General features: G+C 34.5%; 1 protein-coding gene across 1 annotated transcript in view; it reads left to right on the top strand.

Moving 5' to 3' along the window:
- Positions 1-7: 7 nt before the first annotated feature.
- The window catches only part of LOC136026562 (MICOS complex subunit MIC19-like), a 45,381-nt gene continuing 20,343 nt past the window's right edge, over positions 8-25,045 (top strand). Inside the window, exons 1-4 of the mRNA XM_065703251.1 lie at positions 8-187; positions 15,162-15,204; positions 17,764-18,044; positions 23,269-23,475. Of these exons, the coding sequence (XP_065559323.1) occupies positions 125-187; positions 15,162-15,204; positions 17,764-18,044; positions 23,269-23,475 (594 nt within the window). The 5' untranslated portion in view covers positions 8-124. The remainder of the gene's footprint in view (positions 188-15,161; positions 15,205-17,763; positions 18,045-23,268; positions 23,476-25,045) is intronic.

A 25,045-nucleotide genomic window follows, 5' to 3' on the forward strand; every position in this document is an offset into this window, starting at 1 on the left:
CTCATTTTGGAATTTAGGTCTATCTGGAGAACTTCATTCATGTCAAGTAAACGACAGTGGCTGTCAATGCAGACCTATCCGAATAGAATAAAGCAGAAAAATTTACTTTCTGGACAAAATTGAGATGGGTAACAGTGGGAGCACTAAGAAAGTTACTGTTGAGAGGGATGAGCAAGGAGTAATAAAAGTGAGTTAATAATAAGATTTTTTTCTATCTCAGGAAGGGGTTAGGTTAGGAAACTGAAACTTTCAGGGATTGGTCTACAGGCTAAAGTATATCCCAGGATGGTATTTTAAAGTACCCATCTCCATTTATTCTCCCTCTAGAGAGCCCTGAAATTTTCTTACATGACAGGTCTATACCTATTGAAATTTTGACAATAATATTTTATTTAAATTTTCTGTTACCACTTGTTTTTTCTCTGCCTTTAGTTCTGGAAATACAATTCCTGTTTTTTGAGTAGATTATTGAGCCATATCAATGTTTCTTTAATAAAAATTTAGTAAATGTATTTTCATATCTTTAAAACCTTATAAATTAGGATTGAGCAAAGTTGTGAAACTGAAAACAATTTTATTATACTTCATTCAAGTAGAAGATCTCTTTTGCAAGGTTTCACTTTTATAAAACATATTTTGAAGGTGATTGAAAGTTAGGGCCCTCTAGAGGGAGGAGTAGAGGTAGATACTTCAAAATACTTTCCTGGGACTTACTTTAGCCTGTAGACCCATCCCTGAAAGTTTCATTTTCCTAATCTAACCCCTTTTTGAGAAAGCAAGAAGGCAATCAATGTATCCTAGCTGTTTACAAAACTCTGCAGATTCTATATATTTTCTTTAAAATTGTCTAAAGTAGGCCTAATGCTGGATTGTCATTGCTCTAAGTAGCATAAGCCATGGGATTTTGCTTGGGTCTCTTCATATTGAAACATAAGTATGACTTTTAATATTCCAATAAAAGGTTTATAATTAAGCAAAGATTTTGAATTGGTAGTTTTTGCCACTAAAAACACATATTTCATAAGTTTCACACAATTGAAACTGCACACATCTTTGAATTGAACATGTATGGCCAATTTCTAATATAATCAATGATCATATTTCCAATTTATGCTGTTTTTCAAGTTTAAGCTATAATAAATTATTATAGTTATTTACAGTAAGGTTAGGTCAAAAAGGGCTTAAATTTGATTTGTAATAGATATAATTATTATATTCATAGAACATAAAAAAGGCATCAAGTGGTATGTTCACTTTATTAGTAAGTTAATAATATGAAGTCATATATTTACCTGGCCTTAGAAAAGTCCATAGAAAAGTAACATAATGATTGATGAATATTTATTTCAAAAGCTGAAGATTAAAGAACAGAAAATTGATAGATTGATATTTCCTGCATATTATATAAAGTAAGAACTCGTCATTGGATTCATTGCATACTGCATACATTATAGCCTTCTGATATCTGTATTATATTATATTATATATAGTATATATTTATTTATTAATTAACCCCTATTTATTTATTAATATTATAATTATTGTGCAATTTATGTTTATTATATATATATATAAATATATATATATATATATATATATATATATATATATATATATATATATATATATATATATATATATATATATATATATATATATATATATATATATATATATATATATATATATATATATATATATATATATTTATATCATTATTATACATTTACATTTATTTATTATACATTATTATCTTACTTTATTACCTTACCTTAAATTACCTTAAATTGCAGCTTGGAGTGGTATAAGGATTATCCATCCTTGTGATGCTCCATGAGAAAAAAAAGAATTCGGTTGGTGTAGATTGTGGCTATTAGATTAGACTCTTGTGGAGGACTCTGCAGCTTCCCAATTGTAAAGGAACTCCTGGCAGAGCCATTCCCTATCAAGGTGGGACTTGAACATGTCAATTGAAGTAGCAGAAACTGTTTCTTCAGAGAGCTGGTTCCACATATTGATGATTCTTTGGCTGAAGAAGTGACTTCTATGTCTACTCGTGGAATGCTGCATGGAGAGCTTCAAAGAATGTCCTCTAGTACCAGAATGCAAGGGCTGTGCAAAGAGACCGGGAAGGGTATTTTTAGAGAGGATTTTTTTGGTTAAAATAATGTCACCCCTTTTCCGTCGGTATGTCAGCATTGGCAGCTTCAAACGATGTAGTCTTTCTTCATATGGAAATTTATTCATGTTGGCAACCATCTTAGTGGCACGACGCTGGACATCCTCAAGCAACTTCCTATCTTTTTTGAAGAAAGGGGCTGCCAATGACATTCCAACCTCCAGGCGTGGACGTACAAGCGCCTTATATAACTTCATAAGAACTCTAGGGTGTCGGCTGGAGATGGTTCTTTTTATGATACCGAGGGTTTTATTTGCAGAAGATGAAACAGACTTAGCATGGCTGCTAAACTTTAATTGGTGATCTACAATAACCCCAAGATCTCTTTCATTGGAAACAGCAGAAAGGAAGTTGTCTTGAAGGAAATACTTATGATGCTTGTTATTTTTTCCAAAATGAATTACATGGCATTTGTCAACATTGAAAGTCAGAAGCCACATGTTAGCCCATCTTACTAGACTATCAAGATCTGTTTGAATTGATTGCTGGTCAGAGGGAGTAGCCGCTTTTCCAACTAGTTTTGAGTCATCAGCATAAAGGGTAATAAGATTTGAAAGAAGGGTGGGTAATTCGTTAATATAGAAGTTGAAAAGTGTTGGTCCAAGAATAGTGCCCTGGGGCACGCCACTTAATACAGTTGTGGGAGAAGAGAAATGAGGAGTTCCTTGCAAATCAAAAACTCTGACACTCTGTGATCTTTCAGAAAGGAAGCCCCTAATCCACTGTACAACACCTTCGTTGACACCTGCAGCCCTCAATTTGATTATGAGGAATTCATGACAAACTTTGTTGAATGCTTTGGACAGATCAAGAAGAATCATGTCAACAGGAAAACCCTCATCAAGCAGTGTAGTCACTAATTCATATGTTTGGATAAGGTTAGTGTCCACAGATCTACCAGATATGAAACCATGTTGTGATGTGGAAAGGATATTATTGACCTCAAGATGTTCAATTAGAGCTTTATTAACAAATCTCTCAAGCACCTTAACAACTGCAGAGGTGATGCTTATGGGACGGTAATTCTCTGCTGAGTCTCTTCGTCCCTTTTTATGGATCGGGGTTATATAAGATGTTTTCCAATCATGCGGTAGGTCCCCATTTTGAAGAGATAACTGGAACAGCATGCACAGGGGGTAGCTGAGAGCTTTTCGACACTCCCTAAGAAGACGTGGATGAACACTGTCTGGTCCCTTTGACTTATTTACATCAAGCTTCTCAAGGCTATTGAAAACCATTAATTCACCTACTGACAAATCAGGCATAGGGAAAAGCACTTCATACAATGGAGGATCTGGTGAGGAGGTGCCTGAATTTTGGGTAAAGGCAGAAGCAAATTGTGCATTTAGAATGTCGGCCTTATCTATTGGAGATGAGTATAATACACTGTGGTCAACAAGGTCAGGAATAGTATGATGATTTGGGTTTTTAGAAGAGACATGTCTCCAAAAAGATTTTGGGTTTAACTTGATCTCAGAAGCCAAATTTTCCTCGTAGGCAGATTTCAGTTTTTTTTACAGAATCTGTTACACGATTCCGTATTGCCTTATAAAATGACAGGGTCTCCTGGTTCCTCTTCTTCACATACCGTTTCCAAGCTCTAGATTTCTGGTTAATCAGCTTCTTAACTTCCTTATAAAGCAAGAAAAAAAGAAATTTGATTCATTGATACTTGCTGTATATTATATTAAGTAAGACTCCCATTATTTTTTGGTTAATTTTTTGTGTAGCCTAGGGCTGTATGAAAATATTAAAGTAGGGTGTAAGGCCATGCCTTATACTTCAACTATCATTTCTTGCCTCTACACTAAATTTTAGTTTCTGATTCTTGCTTTTCAATTATTTTAAAGTATGTATAATCAAAGCTAAACACACATTTTTCAAACTGCTGGACAATTTCACTCTCCTTTGTTCCATGATACATGGTATATATGTCTCACTCAATCTACCACTTTTTGAGATAAAATCAATAGATATGATGCACCCATTTTGCTGCATTTGAACTTTTACACTGAATGATGATTTTACAGGACCTTTAGTCAGTATTAACAAACTTAAAGTCAAAAAAAGTTTTTTTTTTTATAAAAAAAAAATTCTCTGAGAAATATTTTGACAACAGTGTCAAGCATGTTCAAACTTTTTGGGATCATAAAAATTGGTAAAATGCATGTTAAGGGGTAGTCTTCATCTAGCATCCAACATATGAGGATCTTGTGTTGCTGACTGTTGAGCCAAGTTTTTCAGCCAGGCCATTAACCATTAAAATACAATGGTTAGACAAAGACTAGTTTGTTCAGAATGTAGGCTGAAAGTAGTGAAATGTGGAGAGTGCAATTGCTTTTTTCATGCAGGAGTGGAAAAGTGTGCCAGAATTGATACAGCCAATTGGATTGAGAGCTGGTGTTGTCCTTACTGCTCCTCTAAGAAAATACCAATCAATCAGTTAAATTCTTTAAATTCACCAGTTATATCTTCACCTTGCACCTCTTGTTCTCCAAATTCAAGAGCTAGGATTTTTAGTTTATTAAAAGAGCTTAAATTGCCAGTACTCCCCCCTATGCAGAAGGTGAATCCAACCTCTTTCTATTTACAATATGAAGTGACCCCCCCTCTCTTAGGGTTTCTTGTCAGGCTGTTTTTTTCTGTTGACCCATCCTATATTTTTAACACCACCATTGGAAAACTGTGCACCTGCTTGTGTGAGGCATCAGTTCAGACTGAACCTTACTCATATGTTGCCAGTGAAAATTTAATGTATCCAAATCCCTGTGCTAAAGATTTTGCTTGTCAGACTTATCTTGATATTCTTAAACCATTAAAAGACAGACAAGAAAAGTTATGAAGCTATATTGGTACCATTATTTCTGAAGCCCTATCTGCAACTCATAACAGTGACATAACAAAGAACAATAAGTCAATCAAGTGAAAATAAAAAATTCAGAAAATTTATATTGCACTTTGTAAATTCGTTTGGGGGTGTTCAAACTAGTGATGAACCAGGTGATTAGCAATGACATTGACCAGATTAGTCAAGTTAATAATGTTGAAATGAAATCAATTATTCATGAACATAAAAATCCTACTGACAAATCTTCTATTACTATGGTAGAGGATCAACCTCCCAAATACAGGAATAACTTAATGGCTTCTGGTTGTATGCTGAATTTGAAAGAAGATAATGACACCTTTGTTTTAAAGACAAATAAGGTTGCTGCAAAATCCTATGCAGATATAGAAACTGTTTATGAGAAAGTTGTGGCAAATGGAAGAATTGGCTGAATAAAAAATGATGATCTGCATGTAATTTAAAATTAAAAGACAAAAACCAGTTTGCAAGGATTTCTGGCATGCAGAATGTAACCATAGAAGAAGATGTAACCAGCTCCATATTTTTCTGACAGGTTTTTGCCATAAGATTTTGTGCTTGTTTGACCATGTTTCAATTTCTTCTGTTTTTATGTTCAGTTGTTGTTTTGGTTGTAAATTCATTTGAGAGGTGAAGGGTGTTCAAACCAGGTGATTAGCAATGACATTGACCAGAATGGTCAAGTTATTAATGTTGAAATGAAATCAATTATTCATGAACATAAAAATCCCACTGACAAATCTTCTATTACTATGGTAGAGGATCAACCTCCCAAATACAGGAATAACTTAATGGCTTCTGGTTGTATGCTGAATTTGAAAGAAGATAATGACACCTTTGTTTTAAAGAGAAATAAGATTGCTGCAAAATCCTATGCAGATATAGAAACTGTTTATGAGAAAGTTGTGGCAAATGGAAGAATTGGCTGAATAAAAAATGATGATCTGCATGTAATTTAAAATTAAAAGACAAAAACCAGTTTGCAAGGATTTCTTGCATGCAGAATGTAACTATGGAAGAAGATGTAATCAGCTCCATATTTGTAAATATTTTTCTGACAGGTTTTTGCCATAAGATTTTGTGCTTGTTTGACCATGTTTCAATTTCTTCTGTTTTTATGTTCAGTTGTTGTTTTGGTTGTAAATTCATTCGAGAGGTGAAGGGTGTTCAAACCAGGTGATTAGCAATGACATTGACCAGAATGGTCAAGTTATTAATGTTGAAATGAAATCAATTATTCATGAACATAAAAATCCCACTGACAAATCTTCTATTACTATGGTAGAGGATCAACCTCCCAAATACAGGAATAACTTAATGGCTTCTGGTTGTATGCTGAATTTGAAAGAAGATAATGACACCTTTGTTTTAAAGAGAAATAAGATTGCTGCAAAATCCTATGCAGATATAGAAACTGTTTATGAGAAAGTTGTGGCAAATGGAAGAATTGGCTGAATAAAAAATGATGATCTGCATGTAATTTAAAATTAAAAGACAAAAACCAGTTTGCAAGGATTTCTTGCATGCAGAATGTAACCATGGAAGAAGATGTAATCTGCTCCATATTTGTAAATATTTTTCTGACAGGTTTTTGCCATAAGATTTTGTGCTTGTTTGACCATGTTTCAATTTCTTCTGTTTTTATGTTCAGTTGTTGTTTTGGTTGTAAATTCATTTGAGAGGTGAAGGGTGTTCAAACCAGGTGATTAGCAATGACATTGACCTGAATGGTCAAGTTATTAATGTTGAAATGAAATCAATTATTCATGAACATAAAAATCCCACTGACAAATCTTCTATTACTATGGTAGAGGATCAACCTCCCAAATACAGGAATAACTTAATGGCTTCTGATTGTATGCTGAATTTGAAAGAAGATAATGACACCTTTGTTTTAAAGAGAAACAAGGTTGCTGCAAAATCCTATGCAGGTATAGAAACTGTTTATGAGAAAGTTGTGGCAAATGAAAGTGAAGGAAATGGAAGAATTGGCTGGGGAAAAATGGTGATCTGCATGTAATTCAAAATTAAAAGACAAAACCAGTTTGCAAGGATTTTTTGCATGCAAAATGTAACCATGGAAGAAGGTGTAATCAGCTCCATATTTGTAAATATTTTCTGACAGGTTTTTGCCATAAGATTTTGTGCTTGTTTGACCATGTTTCTATTTGTTCTGTTTTTATGTTGGGTTATTGCTTTGGTTGTGACAACTATCATGTTTTTATCCCAAAGTCTTTTTGTAGGTTGTTCTCTAAGCCACAAGCTAAACCTTTGCATGGGCACAATGGTAGTACTAAGAATTTGACAAAAAAACAGGGATAGACTTTGGAGGGAGGCCTGCCCTCTCCAAGCATGTTTCAGTTCGAAGCACCCTGTACCAAGATCATTACAACTTGGTTGCTCTGGAGCTCTCTTGGATGCATCCAACTTCTCCCACATATCAAAGACCAGAGTTTTACACACCCTCCCAAATTCCCTTGCACACAATTTTGTTCTCTCTTTGTGTCTACCCAAGCCACTCCCCCCCATCAGTCTTGTTTCCAGCACCAGACAGCACTCCCACTGAGCAACAGAAACTCACAGCAGCTCTTTCAGTCACATGCCCTGCTTGGAACCCCCTTCCCTACAATTATCCTTGATGAATACGTTGATAGGAGCCTAGATTACCTTCAAAAACAGAATATCTCACTGCTACTGTTAAGGTAAACTGTAGGACAAAGCTGAAAAAGCGTTGTTCAGATGATCTTAATTTCCCAATATTTCTTTACAGCAGCAGAGAAAGTTTGAGTATGGATAAAGTGTCTGAGTTATAGAGTTTTTTCTAATATAGTTAAAGCTTCAGTTGTTGTTGTTACTGAAGTGCACCAACAGAATCCTGAATTACTAGAAATTGGAGATTATATTGGTTTTGTTAAGCTTTGCCCAGATTACCATCCTCTTGGGAAAAGGGGAGGCAGGGTCAGGATTTTATTTGCGTAATAAAATTAAATCAAGATTAATTGAAGTCCCATGTTTAAATAAGTGTGATGAGTTGATTTGGGTTTTTTTTGTAGCCTAAACAGCTTCCTCATAAATTCACAGGAATTGCTGTTTGTTAATATTATTATTCACTGGTCCAGAATGCAAATGACCATAAGTTATTTCTAGAAAAATGCAATTAAGTTCTGGTTATGTAACTAGTAAATACCCTAATTGTTGAATATTTATGCTTGGTGATGCCAATGAACTGAAACTTGAGCAAATCAATAGAGTACTTGGTCTTAAACAACTGGTCAAAAAGCCAACCACTAAAGGGGATACTATGTTAGACCTTATTTCTTTTAATTTGTGTGAGTTCTACAGGGAACCAGTACTTGGCACACTGTTGTGTGGAAGCTACCACTTTCCTCAAGAGCTAAATCCTCTCCAAAAAATTCGGATTGAGTACGAAACTACAACAGTGACCAGTAGACCAATAAGTGATGAAGGCCTTTTAAATTTGGTAGTTGGATTAGACTTGTCATTTTCCTGTTGGAAAGTGACAAGAAATGCAGCCCACAAATATATTGAAAGAAAAGTGAATCATTTGTTTAAGTCAAAGCAAAGCAAGTGGTACAAAGAAATTGAAAATGTAGTTGGAAAAAAATAGACTTTAATTTAGTTGAAAAAGAATTCGAAACTACAAACAAATTGAATGCCCACCTGGTAAATATTGTCCAGTCAATCCCACCTCTACCAATTGATGAAATACCAAGTCCTCCACTTGATTTTTGTGATTTCCCTCTTATATCACCAAATGAAGTAAAATGTAAGTTAAGTGTTTTGAAATGAACTAGTGTAACACTTGTTGATATCCCTGTAGGTTTAATTAAAGCATACAAATTTGTACTTTATAAAGTGTAATTTTTAATTTTTACAAAAATTTTTAATTAATTTTTTATTTTTTTGATTGCAATAAGTTTCAAGTTTTAAAAAATTCCATGTATCTAAATAAGAATTTTTTTTTTTTACATAAAACTTTCATCGAAGCATAAAAACTAGTATGAAAGTAACAATATCAAAAGTATCAAAGTAAAGAAAGCATTAAAGTAAACAAGGTATCAAAGTGAACAAAGTAACAATAATCAACTTGCATAACTTACATCCCTTGAACCATAAATCAAAGCTACCATGTAAATCACTAAATCCAATCATTAAAGTAACAATAATTAAGTTCCATAACTCAGCCATTTTCCCGGGTTGGGGGGGGGGTCAAACCCAGAAGCATAGTTATTTGGCCCTTGAACTATTTTGAACAAAGGGTCTATCTCAAAATTTGATTGGATGCCCTTTGGGAAAATGGGGTGTGTATCCCATTGATAACTTGTGACTCTTAAAAAAAGAGCTAGCAGTTTTAATTTCCAATCAAATGAGCCCCTTCCAAAGTTAATATGACCACCCTTTCCTCAAAAACCTCAAATTCTAATAATGGGTAACTTAAATAAGTCACAACCCTTGTTGGGGGGGGGAGCTAGGGAGGATTTCTCCATCCCCAAGTCATATTAATTTGAATCTTGGAGTGTTTTGAACAAAATGGCTATCTCATATTGATTATTGGATGCATTTTTGGGAAAAGATGAGGGGGGTAGATGCCCTTGGATCATTTTTGAGGACTTTTAAAAAGGTAACTAAAACTTTCAATTTCCAATCAAATGAACCATTTTTACAACTACCCTTACATAAAACCTTATATGCCCCCAGGGCATAGCTTATAACACTTCTTTCCAGGCTTGAAGGGACTGTTTCGACTCCAGAGTTTTGGTTATTTGATCTTTAAACTATTCTGAACAAGATATCTATCTACAAATTTTGACTGGATCCATTTGGGTAAAAGGGGCCTTTGGGGGAGGGGCTAGTTGCCCTCTGATCACTTTTGACTCTTAAAAGGGGCACTAGGAATTCTGATTTACAATCGAATGAGCCCCCTCTGAAGTTTATACAACCATCCCTTCCATAAGAACGTTATATGCCCCCAGGCAACAATAGGTAAAATTTAATTCTGAACTGATGAGCTTTCAGCAGTTAATATCACTATATGTCAAATATTCAGTTAAATATTATTAGTTCTTTCCAAGACTGTTGAAGAAAAATACATTTTCACTACAAACAAGCGGTTGGACACCTAACCCTTCCTTAACTGTAAAAATCTAGTCTACTGCATCATTGGCGCTTCACAGGAAATGAATTATGTTACAAACATTTTCATTTCCAGTTATTACAACCTTGAAAATGAAAATAGAATTACAGTGAAATAAAATATTGAACTGAAGATATATCTAAAATTAGTATCATTATATATATATATATATATATATATATATATATATATATATATATATATATATATATATATATATATATATATATATATATATTTATGTTTTGGGCTCATCGCACATGAATAAATCCTACGAAATTTGTATATTTTTTTTTTTTTTGCTAAATGGCTTTCTCATGGTTTTGAGCGGACGATTTTGAAAAAAAAGGGGGGATGGAGGATGAGATCTAGTTGTGCTCCAAGTTTTAGCTACTTGGAAATGCAACTAGATTTTTTCGTTATTTTTTTACGAACGTCTTTGTTAGTAATAAACATACGTACCTTACGAATTAACTTACGTAACGGACTTAATATTTTCGCATTTATTACGTATTTGAGGGGATTCGCCCCCTCGTCAATACCCCGCTCTTTACACTAAAGCTTGAATTTTGTCCCAAATCTTTAAGAATGACCCCTGAATCACAAAGGTTGTAGAATAAATGGTTGAAATTACTAAAAATGCTTTAGCGTAAAGAGCAAGGTATTGTGGAGGAGACGAACCCCCTTATATATGTAATATTTTATGTTCGTTTTAAGCGTTAATGCTGCTCATTACTTCCAGTTGAAAACAATTATTTATTTTCTCTTTTTTTAATAATGCTATAAAATCTTGCACCCCCTTCATGGAAATTCTCTTCCCTCATGAAAAATTCCTCTGTGGAAGGATCCTCCCACGTAACCCTCTCCCCCTGAACCACCCCAACGCCAAAAGTCCCCCCTGAGACCCACTGTACACTTTGTGATAACCATTACTATATGTAAACAATGGTCAAAGTTTGTAACTTGTACCTCCTCCCTCGGGGACTGTGGGAGATTAAGTCGTCGTCAAAGACATAGTTATTAGATTTTTGACTAAGCTAAACAGAGTGCCTATCTCAAAACTTTGATTGATTGACTTTAGGGGAAAATGGGCTTGGGAGGGGGCTTAGGTGCCCTCCAATTTTTTTGTCACTTAAAGAGTGCACTAGAACTTTTTAATTTCCGTTAGAATGAACCCTCTCACGACATTCTAGGACCAATGGGTCGATACGATCACCCTTGGAAAAAACTACAAATAAACACGTATCCGTGATCTCTCTTCTGGCGAAACATACTAAATTCCACATTTTTGTAGATTGGAGCTTGAAACATCTACAGTAGGGTTCTCTGATGTGCTGAATCAGATGGTGTGATTTTTGTTAAGATTCTATGACTTTTAAGGGTTGTTTCCCCTATATTTTCTACAGTAAGACATATTTTCTCAGGCTGTTAACTTTTGATGGGCAAGACTAAACTTGATGAAAATCATATATATTCAAAATCAGAATCAAAATGCAATTGAAATTAAAAAGGGAACTAAAACTTTCAACCTTCAACTGAACAAGTCCCTTCAAAAATCTATGTGACCACCCCTTCCATAAAAGCCTTATATGCACCCGGGAGCATAATTTACAATACTTACCCCCAGTTCTGGGTGATTGTATAAACCCTGGATTTTGTTATATGACCTATGGTATATTTTGAAGAAAATGACCATCTCAAAAATTCAATCCGACACATTTTGGAAAACAGGATGGTGGAGAGGGGGAGGGTACTAGTTACTGTCCAATCACTTTTTGCTCTTAAACAGAGAACTAGAACTTTCAATTCCTAATCATCTGAGTCCCCTCCAAAGTTTATATAACCACCGCTTCCATAAAAATCTTATACGACCCAGGGGCATAAGTTACAGCCCTTCCCTGGACTCTGGGAGGTTATGTTGACCCCAAAATTTTTGTTATCTGATCGTGGCCTGTTTCGAATAAAATGACTATTTCAACATTTCGATTGGATGTATTTGGGGAAAAGAGGGTGGGGAGGGGCTTTAGATGATCACCTTTGACTCATAAAAAAGGAATCGGAACTTTTAATTTCCAATCAAATAATCGCCCTCTAAAGCTCATACAGCCACCCCCCTTCCATAAGAAACCCTCTATTCCCTTGGGGTTGAACTTACAACACATGCCCCAGGATTTTAGGGGTTGTATCAACCCTAGAGAAATTTTTTCGTCTGATATATGAACTACTTTGAACGAAATTACTCAAAATTTTGATTGGATGATTTTGGGGAAAAGGGACGTGGGGGGAGGGGGCAAGTTGCCCTCTGGTGTCCTTTGATTCTTAACAGTAAACTAGAACTTACAATTTCTAATCAAATGAACCCCCTCTGAAGTTTGTGCGAGCATCCCTTCCATACAATCAATATATGCCTCTAGAGCTTAACTTGAAACAACTGTTTCCGGCCTGTGGGGCTTGTTTCGATCTCAGAGTTTTTAAATCTGATCTTTGCAATATTTTAACAAAATGTCTATATCAAAATTTTAATCAGATGCGTTTCGAGAAAAAAGGGTTTAACAAAACCTTAAAGAAGAGAGAATCGAGAATAATACAAGCCAGTGAAAAACTTAGATTACTATGCAAAGTGATGAGAAAAAGGGGCGTCCCCTGATCACTTTTGACTCTTAAAAAAGATACTATAACTTCAAATTTTCAATTGAATCAGCCCCCTTCTAAGTTTATATGACCACCCCTTCTATATAGTGCCTCTTGGGAAAATATAGATAATAAAATATTTGACCATTATGGCCTTTAATATAGGCAATGGTATAATTTAGGTTATAATGCCTGATAAATACACTAAAGTAATTAGTGCTATTTATAAGAAAAGTACTAATGGTTAATATAGAAAATGAGGTTAGTAGCTGGTTTTGTATTAAATCATTAGTTAAGAAGGCTTGCGTTCTATTGCATAATTATTATAATAATTTAATAATCATGATTATTGCATAATTATTGCATAATATTTACATGCATAATTTTGATTGACTCTATCCTTAAAAGCACAGTCAATGCAATGGAAGAACGCAGAATCAAAAGGGGAAAGTAAAACTCTCCTAGACTTAGATTAAGCTAATGATGAAAGCATCTGAGATTAAAATGTTTGAAAAATGAAGGAACTTCAAGAGATTTTGTGAGTTAAGGATCCAAAAAAAGGCTTTCTTTCTCGGACCCTCAATGTCGAGAAAATGAATGTCAAGAATACGAAGTCACTAAGATTAGGAATAAGTGAAGGTAAAGAGATGATGTTGGCTAAAAAGAAGAACAATCAAGTCGATAGCCTCACTTACCACGGTATTTTTTTAAGTAAAGATAGTAGGCTCAGTGAAGAAGTTAACAGTAGACCGGGAATAGCAACAGCCCAGGCTATTTTACAGTTAAAATTTTTTACAGTTACAGTTACAGTAAAAAAAAATCTTTATAATTATCTATTTTGAATTGGTATGGGGCCATAAAACCCCCAACCCCCCCCCCCCCAAAAAAAAATAATTGCTATGTTTTATTACAAAATATGGGAGCTGACCCCTGGGCCTCCCTCTGTGGTCTGACCCCACCACGCCCAAAAAAACAATAACTTAATAACGATATTTTATTCAAAAAGCAAAGAATCTGACTCATGGCCTGACCCCCCCCCTTAAAAACTAAATATTAACAATATTTTATTCAAAAAATCATACGAGCTGGCCCCTGGCCCTCCCCACATGACCCCCCTTCCCTACACAAACAAACTTAATAATGATATTTTATTGCAAATATCATGGGAGGTAAAATTTAATTTCTGAACTGATGAGCTTTCAGCAGTTAATATTAAAAATGATTTCCCTATTATTTGTTCTGATTTTTTAGACTTTCCCCTCCTAATAAACACTTGGAGGGGGCACATTTTCAGGGATCAATACCGTTCTTGAGGTATTGTTCTACAAGTATTAAGTATTGAACTTGAGTTTAAAAGTATAGTTGAAGGAGGAAGCGGTAGTAGAGTGGCCCTTGTCAATTGAATTTAAAGCTCTAAAACAAGTTTTTTAGTCATCTATGCTAATTCTAAATATATAAACTATAATAATTTTCAATGTGTTTTTTTCAAAACTATTGTTACATGGAAGATCGCGCATAATTTTAGAAATGGGAATTTCATCTTCCCAAAAAGTGGTGTGGTCTTGACGGAAATTAAGCAGTGAAGTGCCAGACGTATGAAAGACTTGGGTTTGCTACTAGCAAAATATATAAATTCTTACTTTTTCAGAAATGGATGGTCAGAAGTTTGACTATCCATAGTCCTAGATTTTTAAAAGAGGGCAATTCATCCAAATGAGCTTTTGAAGGCTTAGTACTCTTCTTAAGTACTAAAGAGATGCAAAAGAGATGACGTCAAATGTGATTGAAGCATGTTAGATTTTTGGCCTGAATAGGGCCATAATTTATCAGTTAAAAACTCTAAGAACTTTGAAAGGGTATTTATTTAGCCTCAGTCTCAGAAACCTCACAGAAACCTCATTTATTTAGCCTCACTGACATACAGTATGCTACTTGTCCCGAGACATCAATGCAGTCCATAAAAAAGTGACATTTAGGGATATTTTTTCTGTCAGGAGGGGGGTAAAAATATTTTTCATCGACAGGTTTTTCCTTTGGGCCAGGTTGAAAGAATTTCCCATTGCGTTAGATTCAGCTATGTGTATGTCACTGTATATTCACACTTCTAGGGGAGATCAAGACTTATCCTGGATGATGGGGTGAAAAACATAGGAAAGAAATACGATTCTAAGTTGCTATTTATCAGTTTTTGCTTGAAAGTCTGCCATGTCATTCTATTGTGTACATTATGATACAAATGAAATATGTTTTAGCATGGCATATTTGAAAGCAAGGGGAAGGAGGAAAATCTTTTGGACTGACTAGATACTAATTTTGAATTTTAATTACAGGTTACCGAATCTGTTATAAGAAGATTGGGTGGACAAGATACAGGTTTGTGCCTGAAGTTATATGTGTTGTTTAAAGTACCCTAGTGTTGTATTGAGTTCTATGACTACTTTGCTTGGCCCTTGCAGGACTTTTCCAGTGTTATTTCTTTTTACTTTGCTTGCTAAGGATGGTAGCTTATCCACTTGGTCCTTGCTTTGTCCATGCCTCCCTTACATACATCATTGTTCTAAGCAAAATTTCTTATTGAATTGAATAAGAAGTGAGATATTCCAAATGACAAACAACTAGCTTGTATCTTTAGGAAAAAGTCTACCAAAATAGTCCATATAAATAGGGATAATAAACAATTCTCCTACTCTTAACTGCATTAATGTTATCTTTTCGCATAGTACTAATTGCTTTGACATGCTCGTTTGAATAATCGTAGAAGAATAGGGCCTTCACTGAAGCTTTTCAACCAGCTTCATCAAATGCCTGTTTTATATTTTACAAAACATAGGATAAAGGGGTGTGTCAATTCAGAGTAAGACTTCTCATTTATTAATTTCTGCATTAATATTTGCTAAACTAATTCTCCCCATCTTGTAAAGGTGAAAAGAATACTCCCACTTAAAATTTATACTCCTCCCAGTTGGAGGGGTAAATTAAAAGTGTAAAAGGCGTGCTATTCTCTTGAGAGGTTATCAGCGCCACCTCTTAGTCTAACAACCATCATTATGCTCAGCAATTTGTTAAGAAGTTTTTTCCCCAAGAACAAAAATCTCTCCTTCCTGTAATTCTCGCAATATGTTGCCCATTTGTTTATTCTTATTGCTAGAAACATAAAGAACGTTTATAATCTTCCCTGACTCTAAACTAACCAAGCCAAAGAATGCAACAGAAATTGAGGAAAAATTTTAGTCATTGAAGATTAAGAAGAAAAATACAGATTTTTAAGCAAATACTTCCACTAAGCTGTCTTCTGTGCAAGAAGATGTTACAAAAACATGGAGAAAACCACATACAAAACTATAAGAGCCAGAAAAATAAGCTACCCAAAAAAAAACCTTAGAAATAGACAAAGCAAATAAATAAAACAGATTAAGCATACTTTTATCAACCCAGCTGTGCAGCTGAACTCAACAAATTTACGAACAAATAATTGAAGAAAAACGGGTTTAATTTTTATAAAGCAGTGAACAAAATAAAATATAAACTACACTTTAGCTAACAAAAATAAAAATACTCCGAATATTTCGGCCCCACGTCAGGGAGCCTTTCTCAGCGAAAAAAAAAGAATAAAAATTACACACCAACAATTTAAGACTTTTTTTAAGACATTATAAAAATGCCACGACAACTAAAATACCACAAAAAAATATAAACTATATAATAAAATAAAAAAGAAACAAAACTCACATTATAAAACAAACACTCCCGCACTGACTGTACCTTTAGAAAAAACTAAATGATTGTATATATTGACACTTTCCTCTGCCACAATCGCTGTATAAATGGGAATCTATTAAAAATGAAAATTATAAATACTTGCAACAATACGAATAAGAGGTCACCCAACCCCAAATCCAATCAAAATCTTACAGGTTAATGAAACAAAATTATGAATTATAAATTGAATGGATTTTTTCATTTGCTATTTTAGCTGCCGTCCGTTGACTTCTTACAGCATTGACCTTGCTTTGACTTTCGATCGCAAGGTTATTACTTGTTTCAGGACAATTGTGCAAATCAATACTAGTTGAAGTTTTTGACTGGTCTTTAATTAAACTATTATAAATTGGATTTATTTTAAATCTATTGATACTAATACCCCCATAGATAATCTTTTTTATTTCTATAATTTCTCTGAAACTTTGTAAAAGTCCTACAGACTTATCAACAATTTTTGTCTGATCAAATAAAATTCTATGATGAGGAATTATTTACTCAACAAATTTGTTTCATATGAATCTTTTGCTCAAGATCTTTGAGAAAAATAAATGAATTTCCAGACTAGACATGTCAAGTCAAAATTAATTTCCCGTAACTGGGAAGCTTTTAGTACTTATTAGGCTGTGCAAAATTAAGCACAGTTACAGGGATGTATGAAAATTGGTAGGAAATTGTGTACTTTGAACAAAAAAGAATAAAAAAGGAAGACGCCTAACAATTCCATAAACGTTTTTAATCAATACAATAGTGTCTAGTTCAATAAAGGCTTGCCTAGCTTCGGGATTGTTTGTAGGGTTAATCTGCACACAGCAAGAATGGTTGGTCACCACCTGAGATAGGTACAACGGCCCCCCATGAAAATCGGAACTCAAAACTGTATTCACCCCGCCCCTCCTCCTATTCCCCTATGGGTCAGTGCTATATGTACCTATATTTTTAGAGGTTGTGTTTTAGTTTTGGGTGCCTGAAGTTGTTTTCTTCAAAAGAACAGTAGGCAATACTTTTTGATAATATGCTGTAGTGTGCAAGTCTTTTAAAATTTGGACCTAAAATGATCTGTTTTTGTTTTTTTAACGTCTCTCATCTTAAAAATTTGTTGTTGATGTCTCTCAAGTTTCTCCTTTAGAATATTCTCATCGTTCAAATGTTTAAAACATTACTCCCTTGTAGTTCAGACAACTAAACGAGAAGCTCAGCCACCGATACAACCTCTACCTGCTGCCCCGGCACCTCAAACGCCAGAAACAACTACCATCATAACACCCACTGAACCTAAAGAAGTACCACTTCCTTCTCAGAGTTCACCCTCTACTGAAGTAAAGAATCTACAATTAGGGCAGTTTCTTGAAGAAGCTCGTATTGCTGCTGCTAGAATAAAGCAGGAAAAAGAAGCTGAAATTCGGAATGTCGAAGACCAGTGGCGTATACGCCTGCAGGAAATGAGTGAGGCGGTAAGTCGTTAATGGTCTCCATTTTTTGTGTTTGGTCTGGGATTGAAACGACAGAAAAAGGATTATCTTTTTTCAAAAAAAATCTCAACGGAATAATTTTCAAATGCAAAGGGAAAGCGAAATCGTCGATAGTACAAAAAATGATACATTTATGCATCGGAGAAGTGCTCCGACAAAAGATAAAGAAGATAAAGCATAGTCGCTTTTTTTTTGTTAGTATATCTTACCAACATTGTATTTCATGTGTCCTGAACACCAGGTGAACAAAGAATAGTGAGGGTTTAATTTTCAGGTCGGTTACCAGGTTTTGGACTCACTATAACTACATAAAAGGGCAAACAATCACCATCAGTATCATTCTGGCAGCCTAGAGACACTTTGATAATAATATTTTAATTAAGAAGTAATAGTTAAGATTATTAAACATAATCTGAACAGTTGTAGCGTATGCATTAAGCGTTTGGTTAAATAAAGTTAGAGATAAATGAAACTTTTTGATTTTAGACTTCAATAGATCTTTTGGAGCCTACCTAATTATGTTTCATTTTTCAAAAAGAGAATGTAGCCTATGCTGTTTTATTTTATAACTTTTTTATGTTTTTTTTTTTCTTATATGTCACACAATGATTTTTGGCCTTTAGACAGTTCTGGAAACTTTATTTTTAATACGTTACTTACGCATTTTTGAAGTTTTTTTTTCTTCCTATCGTTAGCGAATCTGCTTTCATTCAACTTTAGAGTAAATCATTATATTAGCTAAAATAAATGCTACACTTAAAATTGTAATTTTTTGAAGGATTTGTGAATGTCAAGACAGATTCAAAATAATGTTTATAAATTCAAAATACACTCAAGATAAGGTATATTTTCGAAAAATGACTACAACAGATCGAATTTGCACTTCAGAGCCAATGAGTAAGAAAAGAAGAAAAACAAATGCAAAATGGTCTGCATGTCAAAAAGGATAAAGGCAATCTATTAAACCTATTCATCTGTTTAACTCCCCTATCAGATGATACTGAAGATAGGGATGCCAAACATCTCAATCTCTGGGGAAAATCTCCTTTGGAATGATAGAAATGTGGGCAAAAGAGTGTACTTGATTAATTTTTGTGTACTTAATTAATTTTAGACCCTGTCCCCCAAAATTATGAGTGCATGAACTTTTGATAAGTCACAACGTGAATGAAATTAAATTTCAAAATTCATTCCGTATTGAGGGAATAACATATAGATGTTGAATTCCCAAAATATAAACAAGTTTGACTCTTTCTCTTAACTCTACATTTAAAAACAGTAAAAAAAACTTTAGCGTAAAGAGCGGGGCGTTGAGAAGGAAAAGCCCCTTTCATATACGGAGTAATTTCTGTTCGTTTTAAGTTTTAATGTCGCTCCTTACTTTCATTTAAAAAACTTGTTTTTTTTTATTTAATTTCTGTACGTTTTTGAATCAATGCATGTTTTGATTTTGGCTCTCCGCAGAGGAATAATTAAAACGAAATTTGTATATTTTTTTATTTTTTTTGGCTAAATGGCTTTCTCATAATTTTGATCGAATGATTTTGAGAAAAAAAGACCGGGGGAGGAAGCCTAGTTGCCCTCCGATTTTCGGTTAATTAAAAAGGCAACTAGAACTTTTAATTTTTTACGAATCTTTTTATAAGTAAAAGATATACGTAACTTATAAATTAGCTTATGTAAAGAACTTTTGTATTCTTATGTTTTTATTACATATATGAGGGGGTTCGCCCCCTCGTCAGTACCTCGCTCTTTACACTAAAGCTTAAATTTTGTCCCAATTCATTAAGAATGACCCCTGAATCACAAAAGCCGCAGAATAAATAGTTGAAATTACTAAAAATACTTTAGCGTAAAGAGCGAGGTATTAGGAGGAGGTGAGCCCCTCACATGGGTAATAATTTCTGTTCGTTTTAAGTTTTAATACTGCTGCTTACTTCCAGCTGAAAAAAAAACTTTTTCATTGTTTTTTTTTTTAAGTAATGCTAGTAAATCCTGCGCTCCCTTCATGGACATTTTCTCCCCCCATGACAAATTCCTCGATGGAAAGTTCCCCCAGCATATTCCTTCTCAACCCCTGCCTCCAACCAAAAAATCTTCCTGAAAACGCCTGTACACTTCCCAATAACCATTACTATATGTAAGCACTGGTCAAAGTTTTGAACTTGTAACCCCTCCCACGGGGACTCTTAGGGAGTAAGTCGTCCCCAAAGACATAGTTATAAGGTTTTTCGACTACGCTGAATAAAATGGCTATCTCAGAATTTTGATCCGCTGACTTTGGGAAAATAATTAGCGTGGGAGGGGGCCTAGGTGCCCTCCAATTTTTTGATCACTTAAAAAGGGAACTAGAACTTTTCATTTCCGTTAGAATGAGCCCTCTCGCAACATTCTAGGACAACTGGGTCGATACGATCACCCCTGGGGAAAAAAACAAAAAAAACAACAAATAAACACGCATCCGTGATCTGCCTTCTGGCAAAAAATATAAAATTCCACATTTTTATAGATAGGAGCTTGAAACTTCTACAGTAGGGTTCTCTGATACGCTGAATCTGATGGTGTGATTTCCGTTAAGATTCTATGACTCTTAGGGGGTATTTTCCCCTATTTTTTAAAATAACGCAAATTTTCTCAGGCTCGTAACTTTTGATGTGTAAGACTAAACTTGATGAAATTTATATATTTAAAATCAGCATCAAAATGCGATTCTTTTGATGTAGCTATTGGTACCAAAATTCCATTTTTTTTACTTTTGGTTACTATTGAGCCGGGTCGCTCCGTACTACAGTTCGTTACCACGAACTGTTTGATAGTCTATAACATGATATACTAGTTTTGTATTGCAAATGTTTATAATTTCAAACAGTTCGTGTAATGAACTGTAGTAAGGAGCGACCCGGCTCAATAGTAAACCAAACTCTAAAAAGTGGAATTTTGATACTAATAGATACATCAAAAGAATCAAATTTTTATGCTGATTTTAAATATATGTTTCATCAAATTTGTTCTTACACATCAAAAGTTGCTAGCCTGAAAAAATTTGCCTTATTTTGGAAAATAGCGGGAAACACCCCCCTAAAAGTCATAGAATTAACGAAATATCTCACCATCGTATTCAGCGTATCAGAGAACCCTACTATAGAAGTTTCAAGCTCCTATCTAAAAAAAAAATGTGATATTTCATATTTTTTGCCAGAAGACCGATCACGAGTGCGTGTTTATTAGTTGTTGTTTTTTTTTTTTTTTTTTTTGCATTAGTGATCGTATCAACTAGTGGTCCTAGAATGTCGCAACAGGGCTCATTCTAACGGAAATTAAAAATTCTAGTGGCCTTTTTAAGTTACCAAAAAAAATTAGAGTTCACCTAAGCCCCCTCCCACGCTCATTTTTTCCCAGAGTAAATGGATCAAAATTTTAATATAGGCATTTTGTTCATATAGTCGAAAAACCTAATAACTATGTCTTTCGGGACGACTTACTCCCTCACCGTCACCGGGGGAGGGGCTGCAAGTTACAAGCTTTTACCAGAGTTTACATATAATAATGTTTATTGGGAAGTGTGCAGACATTTTCAGGGGATTGTTTTTGGTTGGAGGGGGGGGGGGGTTCGAGGGAGAGAGTTACTTGGGAGGACAAATTCATGGAGGAATTTGTCAAGTGGGAAGAGAATTTCCATGAAGGGGTGCAGGATTTTCTAGTATTATTTAAAGCAAAAAACATGAAAAATAAATATGAAAAAATTTTTCAACTGAAAGTAAGGAGCAGCATTAAAACTTATTATTACGCATATGAGGGGTTCACCTCCGCCTAAATACCTCGCTCTTTGCGCTAAAGTTTTTTAGTAATTTCAACTATTTATTCTGAGGCCTTTGTGATTCAGGGGTCTTTCTTAAAGGATTGGGACAAAATTTTGAGCTTTAGCGTAAAGAGTGAGATAGTAACGGGGGGGAAACCCTCATATACGTAATAAAAATATACGAATATAGAAGTTCGTTACGTAAGTTAATTCGTCAGTTACGGATATTTTTTACTAATAAAAATGTTCGTAATTAAAAGCTCTAGTTGCCTTTATAAGTAACCAAAAGATTGGAGCGCAACTAGGCCTCCTTCCCCACCCGTTTTTTCTCAAAATCGTCCGATCAAAACTAAGAGAAAGCCATTTAGCCAAAAAAAAAAAAAATTAATATGCAATTGTATTTTAATATTCATGTGCGGAGAGCCAAAATTAAAACATGCAGCAATTCAAAAACGTTCAGAAATCAAGTAAAAAAAACATTTTTTTTTAACTGAAAGTAAGGAGCAACATTAAAACTTGAAATAAATTGTAATTACTCCGTATATGAAAGGGCTGTTCCCCCCTCAACGTCCTGTTCTTTACTCTAAGGTTTTTTACTGTTTTAAAAATTAGAATTGAGAGAAAGAGTCAAACGTTGCTCTAGCGGTAACCCTGCGCTACGCATATACCAATAATATATTCCTTTTTCATATGGGATTCCATCAAGCCCATGTTCGCCGCTTAAAGCAGGGAGCAAGTAAAAATGCCCAAATAAAATCTTTGCGTAGTGTGCCACAAAATTTTCTATAATCCTTAGTTGCGGCATGAAAATGAAAAGTCTGAGGAGTTAGGTTACAATACAATTGCAACCTAAGTCAGGAACGAACGAGGGGGACCCGGGGCCTCTCCGAAATCCTGTATTTCACCGAATTTCTGGGCAATTTTTATTGAAAATATCAAATATTATGTTTTATTATTGCCCCTCTCCTTGGAAAATAAAACACTATGTGCGTGCCTGACATAAATAGATCTCTGATTATTTAGAAAAAAATTGAAATAAGCAGATAAACAGTTACGAGCTTGTTAGAAAGAGCTTGGTAGTTACGAGCTACGTAAATGAGCTCGTTAAAATACGTACTAGCTGTAACTGATTATAAATTGATTATAGATTCAGTTATTTCGATTTAACTTTAAAATTTATATTTCAGTTTATATTTTCATTTCATTGTATTTCAATTTATTGACATTTCATTTCCCATATATTTTAATTATTTATGTCTCAGTTTATACTCTATCACAATTTCAAATTTAATTGGTTCAAGTTAAGATTATGGAGCAGGTTGCTCTTAATCGAGTGAAGATTCTTTTACTTTGTGCAAAAGTTTAATATGAAGACTGCGGATATATTAATCAATACCTGATTTCTAGCATAAACGCAATACAAGGACTGCAGAAGTTGAATTTGAAAGAGCAGTCCATGATGTGAACGAACTTTTGAATCGTCAGAGTGCTCAGCCTATATGTGAAAATTTGAAAGTATCAGTTCAACAATGCTACGCAGATCATTCAAGTCAAGTACTTAGATGTGCTGATCTGGTTAGAGATTTTCATTCTGCTGTTGAAGCAGAGCAAGTTGTGAGTTTTTTTTCTCCTTTTTTTTCTCTTCTTAAACCAGGGATTTCCAACCAGGAATCCCTTGTCTTTTGTGCTTTTTGGTCTGAGACTTCCATTTTTTGTTGAAGCAGAGCAAGTTGTCAGTTTTGTCTTCTTCATTTTTATTACATCTTAAAGGAGGGGATTACAGCCAGGGAGCATGCGCCTTTTGTTTTCTATTGGTCTGATGCTACCATTTGCTGTTGAAGGAGAGCATGTTATCAGTTTTGTCTTCTTATTCTTTTTTCTCATGTTTGGAAGCCCAAGGGCTTCCAACCCTGTGCCTTTTTAAGCTTTTTGGTCTGTGACTTCCATTTGTTGTTGAAGCAGAGTAAATTGTCAGTTATTTTTCTTCATTTTGATATCTTAAACCAGGGGATCGCAACCAGAGAGCATGCGCCTTTTGTTTTCTATTGGTCTGATACTACTATTTGCTGTTGAAGAAGAGCATGTTATCAGTTTTGTCTTCTTTGTCTTTTTTTTCTCATGTGAATCCAGGGGCTTCTAACCATGGACCTTTTGCGTTTTGGGCTTTTTGGTCTGTGACTTCCGCTTGCTGTTGAAGCAGATCAGGTTGTCAGTTTTTTTCTTCTTCTGTATTTCACTTTTTAAACCAGGGGATTCCAACCACGGAGCCTGCGCCATTTGTGTTTTTTTGTCTGAGACTTCCATTTACTGTTATAAGAAGAGCAGGCTGTCAGTTTTTTTTTCTTCCTTTTCTTTTTTTCTCATTTTAAATCAAGGGCTTCCAACAAGGGAGTATACGCCTTTTGTGATTTTTGGTCCATGACATCTATTTTGCTGATGAAGCAGGACAGGTTGTCAGTTTCAATTCATCTCAAACCAGGGGTGGGCGTGCTTTTATGGCTGCTTTGTCGGAGGTTTTCATTCTTTATTTTTCATTCTTTTTCTCATCTTAAACCAGGACTGCATGTAACCTTGAGGCTACAATATAACACCGTGGGGTTATTTTAGGAAGAATTTTTAAGCAATTACCTAATATTGTACACATCTAAATGATTATAATAGTGAAAAAGTTGTAAACTCTTCAAATGGGGACGCAAGGTTATGCTTCAGGATTCAAGAGAATGTGGTCTTGGAAAATAGATGGGAACCGTTGCTAAATCTTCGATTAGACTTTCTAGTTGGGTATTCTTAATATTGATAAACATATTTGACATATTTATTATACACATATTTCTTTTTTGCAATTTTTTACTATTGAATAAACGTGGTATTTTTTTATTATTTCATCTATGAATTTAGTCCAACCATAATTGCATTTGACTTGGCCCTGTGCCATAATTTATTGGAGAACATATAGATTGGGCGATGCGCTGAACAGATAATTTTTTCTTTTTTGCAAAGTAGAAAGAGAAGATTACCTCCTAAACTAAGGAACCAGATATTATGATTTTCATAAGAAACATGGGAAGATTAATTTTTCGAACAAAGTAGATGGGCAAAATTCATAAAAATTGCCATCAAAATCCATTATATATGACATGAAAAATTCACAAGGGTCGAAGGACAGAGAAAAGCCACAGCAATG

The sequence above is a fragment of the Artemia franciscana genome, chromosome 4 (assembly GCF_032884065.1).
Source record: "Artemia franciscana chromosome 4, ASM3288406v1, whole genome shotgun sequence".
Lineage (NCBI taxonomy): Eukaryota > Metazoa > Arthropoda > Branchiopoda > Anostraca > Artemiidae > Artemia > Artemia franciscana.